The 19,767-nt window shown below is 43.4% G+C and overlaps 1 protein-coding gene across 1 annotated transcript in view; it reads right to left on the bottom strand.

The window, feature by feature from the left end:
- The window catches only part of Slc49a4 (solute carrier family 49 member 4), a 77,035-nt gene extending 57,346 nt beyond the window's left edge, over positions 1–19,689 (bottom strand). The window contains exon 1 of the mRNA XM_038346626.2: positions 19,074–19,689. Coding sequence (XP_038202554.1) covers positions 19,074–19,416 — 343 coding nt within the window. The 5' untranslated portion in view covers positions 19,417–19,689. The remainder of the gene's footprint in view (positions 1–19,073) is intronic.
- Between the last annotated feature and the right edge of the window lie 78 nt (positions 19,690–19,767).

The following is a 19,767-nucleotide window of genomic DNA, read 5'->3' as shown; positions in this document are numbered from 1 at the left end:
TTTTCTAATGCCACAACATAGGAAGGGAAAAAAAAACGTGTACAATGAAAAGTAGCTGGGTTTCACTGGAGTAAAAACTGGGATGATCACAAAGACAGAGGAACCCTCTCCCTCTAATCATCCAAGTGATGTCTGAAAGGCTTTATTCAGGTATCATACTAAAAGAATGGAAAATAATTTTAAAAGATAATTTAAATTTTATATCTCAGACATATACACAGACATACATAAATAAAATTAAAAATCTATCTATCATCTATCTATCTATCTATCTATCATCTATCTATCACTCTATCTCCAATGTAAAAATTCCAACTTTAAATTTTAAACTGCTAATAAAAACTATGCTGTGGAAATCCTTTTGTACACCATGAAGATTTGTTGCTGAGACTGGTTTAATAAACAAGCTGACTGCCCCAAAGCTGAATAGGGTAAAGTTAGGTGGGAAAGCCTAACTGAGAATGATGGGATGAGGAAGGGTAGATGATGTGGGATTCCCCTTTATGTTATGTCTTATTACTGTTGACTAATAAAGAAGCTAATTTGGCCTATGGCAGGGCAGAATATAGCTAGGCAGAAAACTAAACTGAATTCAAGGAAAAAGAAGGCGGAGTCAGGCAGATGCCATGTAGCTGCCCAAGAAGCAAGATATGAGGTAACAAACCATGAGCCTTGTGGTAAAATATAAAATAATAGAAATGGGTTAATTTAAGATATAATAGCTAGGAAGGAATATGCCTAAGCCACTGGCCAAACAGTGTTTTAATTAATACAGATTTTGCGTGATCACAAAAATTGGGTCTCTGTGTGGCTAGGACACAAAAGCACAGTCTCCAATTACAGGTGGAATCAGAGGAGTTGCCAGTCAGTCAAAGACCAAGTGGGATAGAGGTTAAGGCCACAAGCCTTGGGGCAGTACATGGAGTAAGAGAAATGGGTTAAGTTGTAAGAGCTAGTTAGCAATAAGCCTGAGCTACTGGCTGAGCATTTATAATTGATATAAGTCTCTGAGTGGCTAGTTGAGAGCAGCTGAGGGACAGGTAAAGTACCACCTACAAAACTACATTGTAATTAAAAAGTATTCTAAAGTGACAGGTTTATTGCTCTTTTTCAGAAGAAGAAAAAACAATTGGCCAAAACTATATATTTTAGTTTATAACCAGTACAAATTATTGTTTATTATGGAGCATGGAAACTGGTCTTTACAACCCTCTGATTATTAACAAATAACAATCTTCTAATATTTTGTGTTATTCAGATAGTTTTCAACTTATAAAGTGATGTTGTTAGGACCCAAGAGATGACTCGAAGGTTAATGACACTTGCTGCTCTTGCAGAGGACAAAGGTGCCATTCCCATCATCTCCGTGGTGGCTCACAACCACCTATAACTCCAGTTCCAGGGGAATCAATGCCTTCTATGAGAAACAGGTTTAATGGCTGGCCTTAGGCCTGCTTCTCTTCTCTCCCCTCCTCCCTGTGAATGAATATTGCCCAAAAGAAGCTGTGTCTGGCTGTGAACGGAAAAACTCCTGGAAAGAGCTTCCACGTCTGTAGAGAGTGATGGACGGACTGGAACTTCAGTGCTGTGGAGAGACTGAAGTTTAGTAGGGTCAAATGCTAATCACTTTATCCAGGGCTAGTTGTGAGCCCTCTGGGACAGCCATTCCTCATCCCCCTCTGCATCTGAACTAATGCCTCGTGACAACAAATGATAATCTCTTAGCATCTACTGACTTAGCAGACCACTGGCTTCTACCAATGCTAAAGCTAAGAATGTCATCAGCCAGCATCTAGCTCTAGAGAACAGCTCTCCCATCTTGGTGTACTTGTCTCACAGGTGTACCCACCGGTGTATTTTAAACTTGCCTCGATTTATCACTTTTTTTTTGTTCTGTGAAACTATACAAACTTCATGGAACTGCTTCCATGTTAGAACCTGGAATCTAGAGTAACCTAAATCTGTGTCCCAGGCCATGGTCACTGAGAATGGCTCCAGAATAAACTATCTCTTATTCCTTAAGGATGAGAGCTGCGGTTCTTACGTCAACATACCCCTCAAGTCTCTTACTGTCCTTTTCTTTCCACTTTCCAAACTGGTCAACTGAGAGTGGACTGCGAGGGTGAACCTTCCACAGTGAGGAAGAGCCAAATGCCCTCTTGTGTCAGAGACAAAAGACACTGGCCATTTGGTGTAGTGATGAGGAGCGGGCTGCTTCCTGCTGCCCGGCTTTCAGCCACCTGGCTAGCTTATGTCTTGAAATAACAACACACAAACTGTATTCATTTAAACACTGCCTGGCCCATTAGTTTCAGCCTCTTATTGTCTAATTCTCACATCTTGATTAACCCATTCTAATAATCTGTGTAGCACCACGAAGTGGTGTCTTACCGGGAAAGATTCAGCATGTCTGACCTGGTGGCTGGCTCCATCGCGTCTGACCCAGAGAGAAGAGGCATGGTGATTGCCCAGAGAGGAAAGGCATGACGATTGCCTGAGGCATCTGCTTCACTTCCCTCTTCCCAGCATTCTGTTCTGTCTACTCCACCCACCTATGTTCTAACCTATCAGGCCAAGCAGTTTCTTTATTAATTAACCAATGAAATCATCAGATAGATAGAAGACACACCTACATCAATTTGGGTTATGCATGCTTGATGCACCTCTGTACAAATAGAAATTGCATAGCCAGGTTACCTTTGCTTTGTTCTCATGTTTGTGTGACTCTGAAAGCAAGACCAACATTATTCATTTCTAATACCTCTTCTGTAGGCACCAGGCATACTACATACATACATACATACATACATACATACATATGTGTCTAAAACATTCATGCACATAAGACAAATATATATTAAATAACACATTACATACAGTATGGTTTAATATGGTAATACCATATATATATATATACATATATACACACTAAATGGACCCATTAAAAATTAAAATCAGAAGCAAGCAAGATGGTGCAGAGGTAAGTTCCTTGCTGTGTATGCCTGAGAATCTGAGTTCAATCCCTGGAATTTCTAATAGAAAGAGAGAATGAACTCCAGAAAACTGTCTAACTTCCACAACCCCCTCCCCAACCCCCATCCTCTGTTGTAAGGCAGCTTGTACAAGATTCCATTCTTGGAAGGTGTCCTGTAGCCATGGCAACTAGGGCAGACCAATCCAATGGAAGCCAAGTCTTTGGTCATGGTAACGGAGCTACCACCACTCCCTGGAGTCAGGAAACCCTGTTTGGATTTAAACTATTACCTCCTCCAGCTCTGGGTGCCAGTGACTGTGGGAGATGTTAAACTATTTAAGATTTTATACATATATACATTAAATATTATATAGATTATATGTAGATTTAAGATTTTATATATATATATTATTTATTTCTATATAAAACAAGGTGTCTGAGTTAAAGTCAGCTTTAACTGTCAATTTGACACAGGCTGCTGGAGTCACCTGAAAAGGGAGCCTTAACTGAGGGACTGTCCAGAATAGACTGGTCTGTGGGACACTGTCTCGATTGTTAATTGATACAGGAGGATCCAGCATGCTGTGGTCCAGCCTTTTCCTGGGCAGATGGCCCTGGACTGTATAAGGAAACAAGAGTCAAAGAATGAGCCAGAAACAACCTGGCTCCAAAGTTTCTGCTTCAAGTTCCCGTCCTGACTTCTTTTAACAATGGATGAACTGCTACCCGGAATTGTAAGCCAAATAAATCCTCTCCTCCTTTAAGACACTTTTGGTCATGGGATTTGTCACAGCACAGATGAAAGAGAATACTAGGGAACCAGAAACACACGTGGTAACTCAGTAAGATGTTCACTGTGAATGCATAATGGCACACCTGATGGAACTGCAGCTGCTACGTTTAGAATGCTCTTCTTTTGTTCACACTGAACTATGATTACCTTAAAGTCTGTGGCAGCCACATCACACAGGTGACTCATACATGTCATGGTTCAGGTGGCCCCACATTCTTTCAAATGTCTCCCAAATCCAACATATGAAACTATTACACAGAGAAAACAGAGCTAAACAATTGATGAAATTGTGGCTTTTTTTTTTTCAGAAAAAATATTTAGTAGAGGGTAGATGGCTAAATGTTTGGTTTTCCAATTTCTTCTCTGCTTGAACAAAACTGAAAGTCAACAAAATGATGATTATGCAGAACAAACATCACAGGGAAAATATCTAAGATCCAGATCTGGCACATAAATGCCACACTGAGAATACTTTGTGGTATGAATGGGGCAAACTTTATAACATTCTTACATAATCTGAATATGATTAATACAACTTGGCAGAAGGAATGCCTTAGAGAATTGTGCTTCCTGGTAACAAGCAATGCATACATACAGCTCATTACTGCTTCTACCAACAGAACACAGGCTTGGAAAAGGCAGTACAGCTACAGGAAATAGAATGTAATTAATGAAAAATATATACACGGCCATAAATAACCTAAAACTGCACGATGGTGCTTGTTTAAAGTTACTCTGGGCACCCAGTGAGACACCAAACAGTTTTATATTTTATACTGTACCGAAGGCTTATCTTCCTCCTAAGGATTTTGCTTGTAATTACAGAGGAAGCAAAGCAGGGAGGAGGGAGGAACTAACTGAGCCATATGGTCCAAATACACAGCTTTCTATTGCTATTGCCCAAGACTTTTCTATGCAGCGTTGCTTCTAATCAAATATATGATGATATAATAGTTTCTGTAAGTGTAAAAATGAAGAGGTTGTGAAAAGGTGATTATTAAAGCAATTTCTGGATGGATACAGCATGGTTGTACAAACAAACTACAAGCAAGCTTTTTTTGTTTAACTGTTGCCAAGTGTAGATTAACTTCTACACCACTTAGACTCTCAGCCTTGAATGGAATGCTTTCTGCCTGTCACATACCTCACCAGGCAGGACTCTCTGATTCCACTTAACCAGAGAGATATCAACTCATTGGGGAAGAGGGATAATAAAGGACTCTGTGAAATACAGTAAAGAAATACATAAAACTTACACATGAATGGATCTTAAGTATGTGAGGCTAAAAACCACACAATGAAGAGGATGGCTGGAATACACTTGCAAAACCAAACAACATTGAAATTAAAAATACAATTCTATTAAATATGACATCTAGATACTTCAGGAGGTTGCCTTCCAGCAGATGAGCTATGGGGACTCATGGATTCTCCACAACAGGTACTAAACATCAGGCTATGACACAAGAGAGTCAGAAAGTTTTTGTGAAACAGATCTTGACAAATACCTGCAATAGAAAGTAAATTCAGGGGTCTGAAAAAACGGCTCAATGGTTAGGAGCACTGATTACATTTCCAAAGGACCTAGGTTCACAGCATCCACACTGTGGCTCACAACTATCTGTAGCGCCCTCTTCTGGCCTCTGTGTGTGTGTGTGTGTGTGTGTGTCTGTGTGTGTGTGTGTATAGAGAGAGAGCACAGACATGGATGCAGACAAAATACCCCCCCACACACATAAATAAATAATTTTTTATACGTAAACTTAAAGATTTCTATAATTACATTATAAAAAAATGCAAGTATTTAATAAAAGAGAAACAAAGAATCCAGGTGAAGTTAATTCAAGAATAGAATGAAGGAATAAAGCTCCTTTGGTGAGAGCATGTTTGTCCAGGGGCCTCATTTTCCTCAGATGGAGGGATGATATGATGCTGCTCGCTCTCCTCCCATCACACCAACAAACCATGTACACTATCAGGATAATGGCATATGCCTGCTTATCCTGCTTACAATGGGGACCCGAGAGATCCAAAATCCATAGGTCACCATTATTCTATTGTGTCTATCTATATATCCTTTAATCCAATGTCTCTAAAATCTAGCTCTGGAAGCCTACCCACTGTGTCTTCTGGAGGCTCAGTACAATCAATGGGACCCCAGCTTTCTCAAGCACATCTCCGAAGGGTCTCTCCACCTTGTCTTTCAATAATGACTCCCACTTATGATGTTTCCACTGCCACTTACTAAACATGCCCCTTTTTCTGTCTTTTAAGAGCATTGGCTCTCCAGTATCCAATTCTTTTATTTCCCTTATTTTAAGAGTCTCTGTTATCAGCCAGGCGTGACAGTACACGCCTTTAATCCCAGCACTTGGGAGGCAGCCCAGTCTCTGAGTTCAAGGCCAGCCAGGTCTCTAGTTCTAAGTTCCTGGACAGTCAAGACTATCCTGTGTGTTTTCTTTATTTTTTTCCTTAACACAGTCAAACTTTCTTCCATGTTCTTTAACATATATGGGGTATATTCATAAAAAGTTTTCTCATTCTGGTTGTCATAGGTGTATGCCATATACAGACTTCAGAACCATTTTTTTTTCTGCCTTCTCTTTTGGGCTTTTTTTCCCTTTCCTTTCCTTTCCTTTTCTTTTCTTTTCTTTTTCCAGACTTTGGATATTTTCTCAGATAAAACACCTCTCACAGATTTAGAAATTTCTTTCTCTGAGGCTTTCTCCTCTTTGGTACTGTACTCTAAGAATTCTTTTTGTTGACCTATTTAATTTTTCTTTTAAAAATTTCATTTATATTATGTGTGCGTGTGTGTGTGTATGTGTGTGTGTGTGCGTATACATACATACATCGGTCAGAGAACAATTTGCAGGAGTTATCTTCTTTCACTGTGTGGGTTCCAGGGATTAAACTTGGGTTGTCAAGTGTGGCAGCAAGTACCCTTACCTGCTGAGCCATCTTACTAGCCTAAGAACGTGCCAGGTTATAACTATCCTGCTGTTTTGAGATGGTCTTATGGAATCCATGTAGGCTAGGAGCCAATGAGGTAGAGCACAATCTTGAACTCCTACCTCCCCCACTACCCCTCCTCTACAGTGGTTGGGATTACAGACCTGTGTATCACTATTCTGATTTAGGTGGTCTTGGGGATCATGCATGATAGGTGGGTACCCTACCAACTGAGCTACATCACCAACACGGAATTCATAACTGAGTCTTTAACTTAAGAAAAGGATGCCTTCTCCATCTTTGCACTGGTACACGGGAATTCTCATGGACTCATGGAGTAAGATGAAGCCATTATAAGGACCATTGTTGTGCTCAGTTGTTCAATGTCTGAGATCCATGTTTGATATGGAATGCCCTTCCGTATGCTGTGGAAATGTTTTATTACCATTGGTTAATAAAGAAGTTGATTTGGCCAATAGCCAGGCAGAATAGAGCCAGGCGGGAAATCCAAGCAAAGATACAGGGAAAAAGGAGGCGGAGTTAGTCAGGGGGTTGCCAGAGTTGCTAGGGAGCAAGATGTGAGGTAAGAAATGATGAGCCTCATGGTAAAATAAAGACTAATAGAAATGGGTTAATTTAAGTTGTAAGAGCTAGTTAATAATAAGCCTAAGATAATAGGCCAAATAGTTTGTAATCAATATTAAGCCTTAGAGCAGTTATTGGGGAACTGGCAGGTGGGAGACAAACCTCCCGTTACATATGTTTCCTGTACTTTTTTGGTGTTTTGTTTTCATGAAAACCCAGTTCCTGATTTTTACATCAGGCTCTATTAGTTATTTTTTTCTGCTACTTTGAAAAAATACCACGACAAAGGGAACTTACAGAAAAAAAAAATACTGGTTTGGTTCCAGAGAGTTTGAGGACAAAGTGGCAGGAACAGCATGGAAGCTGGCAGCAGGAGCCGGAAGCTGAGAGATCACATCTCTAACAATAAGCATGAAGCAGAAAGCAGACTGGAAGTGGGACAAAGCCTTAGACTCTCAAAGCTCGTCCCCAGCAATGTACCTCCTCTACCAAGGCTTTCCATAACCTCTCCAAACAGCACCACAACCAACAGACCAAGTGTTCAAATCCCTGGACCTGTGGGGAGCACTCATGATTCAAGCCTCCACACTTGACTCCCTGGCACTCAGTCTCATGGTGACATCATAATGCAAAACACATTAGTCCAACTTGGAAAGTGTCCATAGTCTTTCATAGTTTTAAAACTTTTTAACAGTCTCTTCCAGATAACCTCTTAATTGTAAACCCCTGCAAATTCAAAATGCATATCACAATCTTTTAATATTTAACAGCACAGAATATAGGTCACTAGATCAAAAGGGAGGATTGAGGGCACAGTGAGGTAATAGTGGGCCAAAGCAAGACCAGAACCCACCAGTGCAAACACAAATTCTGTAGCTCAAGTCTGGTGTCAAAGGGCTCAGATACCTTCCTGCTTTGCTGCCTGCAAGATTCATCTCTCTTGGGCTGTCTCAATTCCCTGTGTGCAACTCTTCTTGGCAGATGTCCCATGGCTCTGGCACCTGACATCTTGGGGTTTCCACTGAAACCAAGACTTGGTCTTCAGTTTCACTCAGTGGCCTCTTGGGGCCTTCTTGCAGAGACAGAGATCACCTTGCCATATGCCCTCGACAGCTCTCTTAAGGCCTCGAAGAAATAGTCCACAATCTCTTCATTATTGTGTCCTTCATGCTTCTAAAACCATCACCAGGTAAACTGGATGACGCTGTCAAGTTGTACTGTCAGCATGGCATAGACTCTCGGCCCTGGGAATCCCATTAGCTGCAGTTTTTATTTGCAGTTCTTTCTAGGAAGAGAACATTCTTGAGGCCTTTTCCTTTGACAAGGTGGAAGCTTAGCTGGGCAGGGTCTTGACCTGGGAGCACCCTTCCCTTGGTCCAGTGCAGAGCAGGCCTCTCCCCAATTAGATACATTAATTTCAGTAACAATTCCAGTCTCTCTTCCAGCACAAGCCTCAGCTGTAACATTATGGTTACTAGTGTTTCTTTTCTCCTGACTGTACATTTTGTATTTCTTTTTTCCCCTACTTGTTCTTTTCCACTGTAGACCTGCCTAAGGCCTATCATAATAACCATACCACAGACTCAACATTGTAATCTTTAAATTTCCTCCACCAAATAAATTAGTCCACTATGTGTTAATTTAGTCTCAACTAAGTTCTTAGGACAGGGACAGAAGACAGCTAGATTCTTTGTCAAATCTTCACAGGCATGGACTCTTGCCTAATTGCTGTCAAAGTCCTTGCTTTTCTAAGGAACCTCTTGAGCTGGGCCTCTGTAGTCTGCCAATTCAACTATTGTGCTGGCTAGTTTTTTGTCAAGAGGAGGCAACCTCAATTGAGACAATGCCTTCATAATATCTAGCTGCGGCAAGCCTGCAGGGCATTTCTTTCTTTCTAATTTATTTATTATTTATGTCTTTCACATCACACCTCCTGATCCCACTCATCTCCCACCCCACCCCAAAATAAAATAAAATAAAAGAGAAAAAGAGGGAAAAAAGAAAAAAAAGAAGTAGGGGAAAATCTCATCATGGAAGCTGTATATATTTTATAAGCAAGTGTTTATCTAAAGGAATCATTGGTTTGTTTTGAGGCTCCTGGTCTCTGCAGCACCACTGATTGTAGGTCCTGTCTAAAATGGAGTTCTTTCTCAAAATGGAGTCTGTTCTGCTCCTTCAACAGGACACCCATCCCTGCTCCAGCAGATCATAAATGGGGCGGATGTTGGAGAGGGACAACACATTGTTCTGGTGGAAGTTTCACCCCAAACCCTCTCCCCCATTTGTCTTCAAACCCTGCCACATCTTAGAAAGCTCACCAAATGACAACCCCCCGCCCCTTGAGATGTTCAACACCACACTCCCACAGGGTATTTAAACTGCCCTCCTCTGGAAAGCAAGTGATTTCCTCTTCTCTCTTCTCTCTTCTCTCTCTCTCTCTCTCTCTCTCTCTCTCTCTCTCTCTCTCTCTCTCTCTCTCTCTCTCTCTCTCTCTCTCTCTCTCTCTGTGTGTGTGTGTGTGTGTAAAATCATTTGGTAGCATTTTAACCACTAAACCTGGGCTTTTTCTAATCCAGTTTGATTTAGTCTGATTTGGATTGCTGCATTGGCAGAGAGGCTTATTGAGGAGCAGAAACTTTGCACACATAACCCTGGTTCTGAGACTGGGTAGTTGCAGGGTTGGTCAGTGTTGCAGGGGAGGAAGGCTGCTTGTTGGTTCCTGGTTGCTCGGCAGCTCGGACCCGAAATAACCACACAGAAACTGTATTATTTAAATCACTGCTTGGGCCATTAGCTCTATCTTTTTATTGGCTACCTCTTACATATTAATTTAACTCATTTCTATTAATCTGTAATGGCCACATAGCTGTGGCTTACCTGCTAAAGTTCTGGTATCTGTCTCCAGTGGGGCAACATGAATCTCTCTGACTCTGCCTTTCTCCCAGCATTCAGTTTAGTTTTCCCCACCTATCTAAGGACCTATGCCCTGCTACAGGTCCAAAGCAGTCCTTTATTAACCAATGGTATTCACAGTATACAGAGGGAAATCCCACACCAGGTCAGCCAGCCACAGCTCCCCTGTCTTCACCAGGGTGTGCTCTCTCCAACAACGCCCTCGCTTGTTAACCCCTTGCAGTGATAAACAAGGGGCAGGGCTAGTTCTCTGGTTTTCACATCCTCTAATCAGTTTTCCCATACCTATACTTTCAGAGCCAGTTCTATTGTGTTTCCCAGGTGAGTGAGGTGTAGGGGCCACTCTCCCTAGTGCTGCAGCTGATGGAGGGCAGGAACACCTTTCCCACTCTAATGACCTCAGGGCCAGCTCTCCCACCTGCCTCAGGCATTGAGGAGAAGGAAACCTCTGCTCTGTGGTGGTGTGGAGACACACTAAAGGGTGAACCTACTCAAGGTCAGAGAGTTTGAGCTTTATTTTTTGCTTTTTCAAAGTTGTTGACCATAGGTGTGGCTACAAAACAAGATATCCTGACTCAGGGTGTGGTTACTTGGTGTTTTGGACAGTAAGATGACCCTTAGAAGTGGATCTGCTCCACCCTGACCAAAGTATTCAAGCATACTCCAGTGCTCCTTCATTTAAAATAGGTTTGACATAGGGAATGACTGCCTACAGGATACTTGGTGTAGGGTGTGCTTACTGTACATTCCTGCCTAAACATCAAATACTTTACTCAGGAAATAATGGTTTGATATCTCAAGTACTGAAGCAAGTAACTGTTCTGGTCATCCTTTGTGTCATGTTAAAGCAGTCTTTTAGGTTCTTCCCCCCTCTTTTGTATTGGGGTACAAAAGTGTGTGAAAAATGCAAGCAAATTCAGCATTCACTATTTACTGAGTTGCCCTCCCGCTACTATCCTGTCTCTGTGTTTCTTTCCTATCTCTGTTTCTCCAACCTAATGATTCTAAATCCTCAAGAACCTACCTTGGAACATATGAACCCATTGTGGCTAGGACTGTGGCAGAAGTCATCCCAAAAGGGTGGCTCCTGACAGATGGCAGCCCAATGTGGTGCTTACAACACCGCCCATGTCATCACAAGACAGACGAGTAGTGGGGACAGCTCTCCCATGCTTACAATATGGGGGCTGGGCTCACCCACACCTCTGTCTACAGGATCAGCTCTACTGTGCTGCCCAGGCGACGTGCAGGGCCTGCCTGCTCTCCCAAGTGTTGCTGTTGGTGGGGGGATAGGAGCAGTTCTCCCATCTGACAAAGGCGTTGTTGGGGGGGCATCTCTCTACCACTATAGGGCATCTTTTACATTAGTGATTAATGTAAGGGGGACCAGCCCATTGTGGATGGAACCACTCCTGGGCTGGTGGTCCTGGGTTCTATTTGAAAGCAGGTTGAGCAAGCTATGATTAGCAAGTCTGTAAGCAGCACTCTTCCATGACCTTTGCATCAGCTCCTGCCCTGCTTGAGTTCCTGCCTTGGCTTCCCTCAATGTAAGCCAAACAAGCCTTTTCCTTCCCAAGGTACTTTGATCATGGTGTTTCATCATAGCAATAGAGACTCTAAGACAACCATCTACTCTCTTGGTTACATTCTGTCTTTATTTCTACAAAATTACACACATGACGTAATCAGAATTAAAGTACCGGGCTTTTCAATCATCACCTCTCTTTCCCACACATTCCCTCTCATACACTAACATCTGTGACAAGAAAATTGTGTTTTGTTTTTCAAGGCACAGTTTCTCTGTGTAACAGCTCTGGCTGTCCTGGAACTCAGTTTGTAGAGCAATCTGTCAAAAATATTTATCTTATAAAAAGCAATCAGTAGATCTACTACTTTTTCTTGATGCAGTTTTTTTCTTTTTCTCTTTTTGCTTTTTTCTTAACTTAGTTATATCCCATGGTCCCTTTTTTGTTTCTTTGTTTTTGTTTTTCGAGACAGAGTTTCTCTGTGTAACAGCCCTGGCGGTCCTAAAACTAACTTTGTAGCCCAGGCTGACCTTAAATTCAGATATCCGCCTGCCTCTGCACCCCAAGTGCTGGGATTAAAGGCTGTGCACCACCCGCCCAGCCCATGGTCCCTTTTTTATATCACTCTAAACATAACCCTTCTTTCTTGGCATAAACTTTTTTTTGTTCTTATTCACCTAGCGAAACACCCCATGTACACACATAAGCACACGTGTGTACACATACCCTTCTGCTCTTGCTTGAGCATGTCCGGTAGGGTGAAGGAAAACCAACTACTCTGACTCATCTCACTTCAAATTAATAACCAGTCATTTAAAGTGAAGCTTCAATGTTGAAACAATCCATCAACTTCTAATCAATGTGTTCTGCAGTTCCTTAGAAAGTATTTCATAAGTGTGATGGCTTGAGTAAAAATGACCCCAGAGGTCAATAGGGAGTGGCATGATTAGGAGGTTTGGTCTTGTTAAAGTAGCTGTGGCCTTGCTGGAGGAATATATTACAAGGGGTGGTCTTTGAGGTCTCAGAAGCTCAAACCTAACAGCTCACTGTCTTCTTTCCTCCTGCCTGCCAATTCAGATGTAGAAGTCTCAGCTCCTTCACCAGCACCATGTCTGCTTGCATGCCACCATGCTTCCCATGATGATAATGGACTAAACCTCTGAAACTGCAAGCCAGCCCCAGTTAAATATTTTCTTTTATAAGTGCCATGGTCATAGTGTCTCTTCACATCAATAGAAATCCTAACTAAGACAATAAGCTATTATCTCTCCAATAACTGTTCCCTTATCCTCATTGATCAGGTGATAATCTTCTTTCTGATTTTCTGCTACATAAGAACAAAATAACCCCCAGGAGCTACCACCACCTATTCCCTGCATCTACTTGATATATACATCCTGCCTATTACTACCAGTAAAGATTAGTAATCAATGCTCCTAAGGCCAACTAGTCTACCTGTGTTGTGAAGAATACATCCCATCATGTTTATATGACAGCATGGTTACATCAATTTCCATCCAGCATCTACTTCCCCCTTCCTCATGTACCCATAACACCACTATATCACCGAAATATGCTTTAAATTCTTTACTTAACAAAAAAATTCTTAGTGCTACATTCCCTCTGGCTCTTGTTCAAATTCTATTTTGCCCTTTATGTTATGACTTCTTGAAAGACATGTCCCACACTCACTGTCTCCAATTCTTCCTTCCCATTTTATTCCTACCTCACCCTACTACTCCAACGAGGTCATTCTTTCAAATGACACAGAAGGTCTTCATGTTGATAAATCCAAGGCTCTATTCTGTCCTCACTTGTGGGTTCATTCTCTTAACCTCATAATGATGAAATATCTCAGGTTCAATCCAATTGAACTTCAATCCCCACCTCTCTCCACAGGTATCTAACCTAACTCCGAGACTTTAAATTCCATGACAACTAACAGTTCCTACATGTATCATGAAGGCTCTTCACTGAACTCTATTTATATATTCAACTGATAGCATAATCTATCTTCACGAATATCTAATGGGCATTTCTAATCCCCAGTCTTCATGCCATTTACCTTAAACTACTCCTTTCATAATCTCTCTCTCTCTCTCTCTCTCTCTCTCTCTCTCTCTCTCTCTCTCTCTCTCTCTCTCTCTCTCTCTCTCTGTGTGTGTGTGTGTGTGTGTATGTGTGTGTGTGCATGTGTGTGTGTAAAGGTCTCACTATAAGATCCCTGGATGACCTGGAATTCACTATGTAGATCAGGGTAGCCCCAAACCTACAGAAATCAGCCTGCCTCAACCTGCCAAGTGTAGGGAATAAAGGTGTGTGCCACTCACTACTCCTCGCCTCTCTTCCATAATCATGAATATCCCAGTAGATCAGAATTCTACTCTCCTGTTACTAGAACGTTAAGAACTGCGTTAGCCTTCTCTTTTCCTTCCCATGCTATAACCAACCCATCAAGAACACTGGTGAGTCTACTTTCAACATGCATGCCCAGTCTGACCTCTTCTCAAATCCTCCACTGCTACAGGGCTGGAAGCCAGCATTGGCTCAGGCTCCCACCTGACCTTTCCTACTAGCCTAAGAGGTCTTCCTGCTTCTGTGCCCTCTTTAATCTTCTGTTCAAAGCCTCATGGCCAAGTTCACACCTAAGAGCCAATGTCTTTCCAGTGGCTGAGGAGGCCCAGCCTGGGCCAGACTCTCCTACTCTCTGATCTCATCTCAGCCTACAGTCTCCCTCCTGGGCTCCTCTAGCCCCAAGGGCCTTACAGCTCCTCCCGAGATGTGGTAAGTCAGCATCTTTGCCATTTTCTGTCTTCGGACATCTTGTCCAGCACTGACAGACCAGGCTTCTCTCGTCCTTCAGGCAGGCATTTATATAAATACACCTCCACGTGAGGCCAGTGCGACAGTTGACACAAAGTAGAAGACATTGGATGACACCGTATTGCATGTCCTTCCTCCTTTACTGTTTTTTTTTTTTCTCCAAGCCTTTGCCTCTTTGCTTCTTGGTCCTCTCACTAGGTAAGACTCTTGGAGCCCCTAGTCCCAGCATATTGCTATTTCCACAATCACCCTTTTGGCTTGCTATCCAGGGTGCAGCAGCTTGGCACCCCTATTATCTCACTAACAATTCTGCTTTCTTGCTGGTGAGTGGAAAGGGGTGGTAAAGGTACAACGCTCGTTTCAGGAAGATAAGGGGGCTTCTGTGCCAAGCTGACAGAACTTCAAACCAGTGAGCAAGCCACTGAAAGGCAGAACTTGCTGTGTGTGGGTGCAGTTGGGACACCAACATTATGAAAGTATAGTAACTGCTCCCACTGAAAAAGAGAACTAGTGTAAACGAGAGAATTTGGGGGGATGGTTATCTGTGTGTATAGTGTATGCTGGGGGTTCACACTCTGGGACTCATTCTCCAGACCAAGGAAGGGATCTTAAATTCATTTTTGTATTGTTTCGCCCAATGAAAAATATCAAATTAAATTTACTATACAGTTATTGAAACTATGAAATAATCCCCAAAGCACCTTATTTTCTGAAGGGAATAGTAATTTCTAATGTAGACAGCCATGGATGACAGGCATACTCATGGTATGTAGAGTAAAAGCTAACATTTTATAACACAAAAACAAGATTAACTGAACTCAGAAAATAACATTAAAATACTATTGGAAACAAAAAGTTAAAAGAAACTACAAAACAGCATTTTGTTTGGTTAAGCAAAAAATTATTACTTTGGACTGCCTTGGACTGAGTTCCTACACTAAAAACCAACACACCAGACCAAACTAAAACAGAGTTGTCATAGTTAAAACACCTTGACCAAAAACAACTTGTTGCTCAGTCTGCTTTCTTATAGTACTCAGGACCACTAGCCCAAGGCTGGCACTGTCCACAGTGAACTGGGACCTCCCACATCAACCATCAAAGAAGAAAATGCATCACAGGGGCTGGAGAGATGGCTCAGCAGTTAAGAACATACATTGTTCTTGCAGAGAACCCAAGTTTGATTCCTAGCACCCACATCAGACAGCTCACAAGTACTTATAACTCCTCAGGTATGTGAAAACACACACACACACACACACACACACACACACACACAGAGAGAGAGAGAGAGAGAGAGAGAGAGAGAGAGAGAGAGAGAGAGAGAGAGAGAGAGAGAGAGAGAGAGAGAGGTACCACAGACTTGCGTGCAGACCAGTCCTCTGGAGACATTTTCTCTGGAAGGATTTGCTTTCCAGATGACCCCAGGCTGTATTAAATTGGCATAAAAACTAGCCAGCCTAAAAGTCATTCATGCTAAAATTAAATTAAAACTTTAAGGAAGTGGATAAATCCTCAAACATAACAGTCTTTCCTGAATAGGAGATTTCTAGGAAGTTAGTATCTTAAGGATTTCTCCTTTGCTTTAACATAAACGTGGCCCGGAGCAATCTAGTGTCAACAACCACATTTCCTCCCTCCTGTGTTCTTGTTTGCACTCGTGAAACCCAGTGTTCGCAGTGGGTGTGCACATCCTACTGTGTAGAATGGAGGGGGTCTCACTTAGTGACCACAAGTCAAAAATTAGTGTTTTCTTCAGTTGTGTGTGCGTGCGTGTGTGGTATTTGGTGTTTGCAGGTGCATGCGGTGGCAGACAATGAATTGGGTGCCTTCCTCTATCACTTTCCACCTTATTGCTGAAGACAGTCTTTTCGCTGAATCTGAAGCTCACTGGAGCTCGGAGACCTCCTGTCTTGGAGGCCATGCTCAGATTTTTACATGGGTGCTTGGGAATTTGATCTCAGGTCCACTTACATTCCCAGCAAGTACTCCTACCCACTGAACCATCTCCTCAATTCCTTATTCGTTGCTTTCTGATGACTCTTAACATGGCCAACTTTTAAAGGAATGACTAAGGAATTTCCAGACTGGAAGAAACTAGACTGAATCTTAATATGAAAAATGAAAAACAATAGTGAAAACATTGATGAGTCCAAATAAAAGCTATAATTCAGCTTAAAGACAAATGGAAAGCTCCCAAACAAAGGCCAACCCATCTCAGTGAGTGTATTGTGGGAATCGTTCTGGAATAAGCACCCCAACACCAATGAGGATGGAAGAGAGATATCACCAGTGGACAGAAGCCAGGCAGCTTTTGAAACCCAAATCCAGTTTGTATTCTCATTTTGTACTAAGACAAACAAACAAACAAAGGTGGAGTGGGCAAGCAAGTTAGACTTTAGTTTGTTTGATTGTTTTTCAAAGCAAGGTTTCTCTGTACAGTTCTGGCTGTCTCAGAACTCACACTATAGACCAGGCTGGCCTTGAATTCAGAGATCCACCCGCCCCTGCCTCCCAAGTAATGAAATTAAAGGCACACCACCCAGCACACCATAGATTGTTACATAAGTGATCAGGGAAGTCAGCAGGTTGTTAAGGGAACAGCCCATTGTTTCTTTCAGCTACTTCTCTAGGTCATTCTGTTGCACATAGCAAGTGAAGTCGTGTTGGGCAAATAGACAATATCAGCAGTGCTTTAAGTAAGTCACTGAATAAATCAGTATTTAATAATTGGTCATTTCTACCTTATTCTACTTCAAGTGCTTTTTGGAATTCTCTGCTCACGTGCCTGCTCTTCCTAGAAGTCCTAAGCCAGTTAAGTCCCTTCCGCCCAGCCATGACACACCTCTTATTGCTAGCAGATTCTTCCCCTCCCAGTGACACTGTAGCTCTTCCTTTTAGAACTATACACATTCAGTCTCCCACCCGGTGGCTTGATCTTTACATAGTCTTTATTCTGTCTCAGTGGCTTTGGAGCATCATCCTAAATTTCATGATTTTTTTACACCCATTATCATTCTTGTCACACGATTCTTAGTCATTCCAGTTTGCCAAACGATCTTCTAAAAAAAAAAAAAAAACTCAATGCACAGGACTAAATGCTAGTGTGGAACACATCAAAGTACTTTTCCTTTTCTTTTGGGCTCTTCTGTGCTTAGACCTGGCCCCCTGCCTTTGAGCAGCTGTAACACATATTGATCATGAACGTATTCAGGCATCGATTTTGCTGTCTCCTCCGTGTGAACTCCTGTGAGGGAATCATCAGAATGGGAGCAAGCACAGCGGGATGTTGTTCTTCCACTGACAAGCACCAGACAAGCACAGCCCCACAACAACCTATGCTCCACTTTTACTTCGCCCAGAACATTTGTGTCCACTCAGATTCCTCTGTTAAAACCCTACTCCCAATAACGTGATTGGACTAAGAGGTGGGGCTTTGAGGACCTAACAGGTTGTGAGGGCAGGGTTTGTACAAATAGGATTAATTCCCTTATCAAAGAGACCCCAGAGAGACCCCTGGCCATTTCCCCTGAGAGATTACAAAGAGCATTGTGCCTAGCTCTTAGTATTGGACTTCCCAGTTTCCATAAGGTTATAAATATGTTTTTGTTGTTGTTGTTTTGTAAGTTTATGGCCATTTGTTAATAGACCTGTAGGTTAAGACAATGATAGTTGAAAACTAACCCAATAATTTATTGCATCAAAATTCATAAAAGGTTGAACAGAAATCTACAAAAAGCAGTCTCTGACCATTATCCTCCTACATACCTAAGAAGTCTCAATCTTGCACAACAGCCTCCTGGGAGTTTACTTATACTCAGGAGGGTTAATTCAACATCTTGATTCTTCCCTCACTGCCCTTCTCCCCACCTCACAGAATCACACTACTGGCAAAGTGAGTCGCCTGGAGTCCCGAACTGAAAGGGAGCCTTCCTGCATCTGCGACCTTTATCTGAGAGTAATAAATTGCAACCAAACAGTCACCTGGGCAAACGCGCTCATTTTAACCTGGGGAGCTACCTTCCAGAAATCCAAGCGTCAGACCTGAGCTTCCCAACAATGCTTCCGGAGCTGGAGTCACCACGCCAGCTCATTGCTTCCTTACACCTGGGCATCACCAGTCTCTTTTCTGATCTTTCACTCTCAGCACCCCGAACCCCTTTGAAATCAAAGCATGAGTCACTTCAGTCAGGTGTCAAAAACATTCACAGCAAGTGCACTTAGTCGCTCTGAGGGCCACATTATGCAAAGACTTCAACATCTGGTGATTGTCTGAATCGCTAGTGTTGTATAAAGGGCGTAACAAAAACCATCAATACTTGGAAAGCATCCTCCTTATTTGTCGCTTTGGGGACAGAGGGTTCCCGAGTTAGGGATGCGATGCCAGCGACACTGGGTCACCTCACACAACCCCTAGACCAATACGGGAGGCACAGGCAGGCCGGGATCTTGGCAGGCGCCGGTTCCCGGAGAGGGGACACGCCCGCAGGCGTCCCGGACCCCTTACCTCTCTTGTCCAGCAGCCACATGAAAGCGAAGCAGGGCAGGAAGCCAATGGGCCCCCACAGTACCAGCAGCGCGATGTCCCAGCTGGAGAAGCCATAGGCTTGGCGCGCCGAGTTCTGGATGGGGCCCCAGGTGTTCCAGACCAGGCCCTGTGCGAACGCCAGCAGCGAGAAGAGCAGTAGCACCAGCCAGCGGCGCCCGTACACCCGCCCGGGGCCCGGACCAGCGGCTGGCAGGACGACAGCCGCCTCCCGGCCCCTGCGCGCAGCCCCCGGAGCAGGCCCGAGCCCCGGCCCCAGCAGCGGCTGCCGCTCTTCCTCCTCGCTGCTCCAGCCCGAGCCCATGGCGACACCGCCCGCCGACCCTGCCCGACGCGTCCCGGTGGCCGCAGACCAGCCAGCCGGGCGCTGACTGGCGGGTGGAGCCGGAGCTGGAGACGCTCTGGTCCTCGGCCTCCCGGCCGCGTCTGCTGCGCCTGCGCCGCCCGAGTCCGAGGGGAGGAGGCGAGGCAGGGTCCACCCTGCTGGCTGGGAGCGCAGGAACGACCTGGGGGAGAAGAGGGGATCGCCTGATGCTACCCTAAGAAAGGAAAGAGTGGAGGGGAGCGGCCGACCGGGAGGCTGGAGCGTGGGAGGCTGAGCCAGTCACTCGCGGGTTGCTGGAGGAAGTGCCCAAGTTTACATCACGTGTCTAAT

Source organism: Arvicola amphibius, chromosome 10 (genome assembly GCF_903992535.2).
Source record: "Arvicola amphibius chromosome 10, mArvAmp1.2, whole genome shotgun sequence".
NCBI classification, from domain to species: domain Eukaryota; kingdom Metazoa; phylum Chordata; class Mammalia; order Rodentia; family Cricetidae; genus Arvicola; species Arvicola amphibius.
Note: the sequence above shows the minus strand (reverse complement) of the source record. Positions and strands in the feature narration are given on the sequence as shown.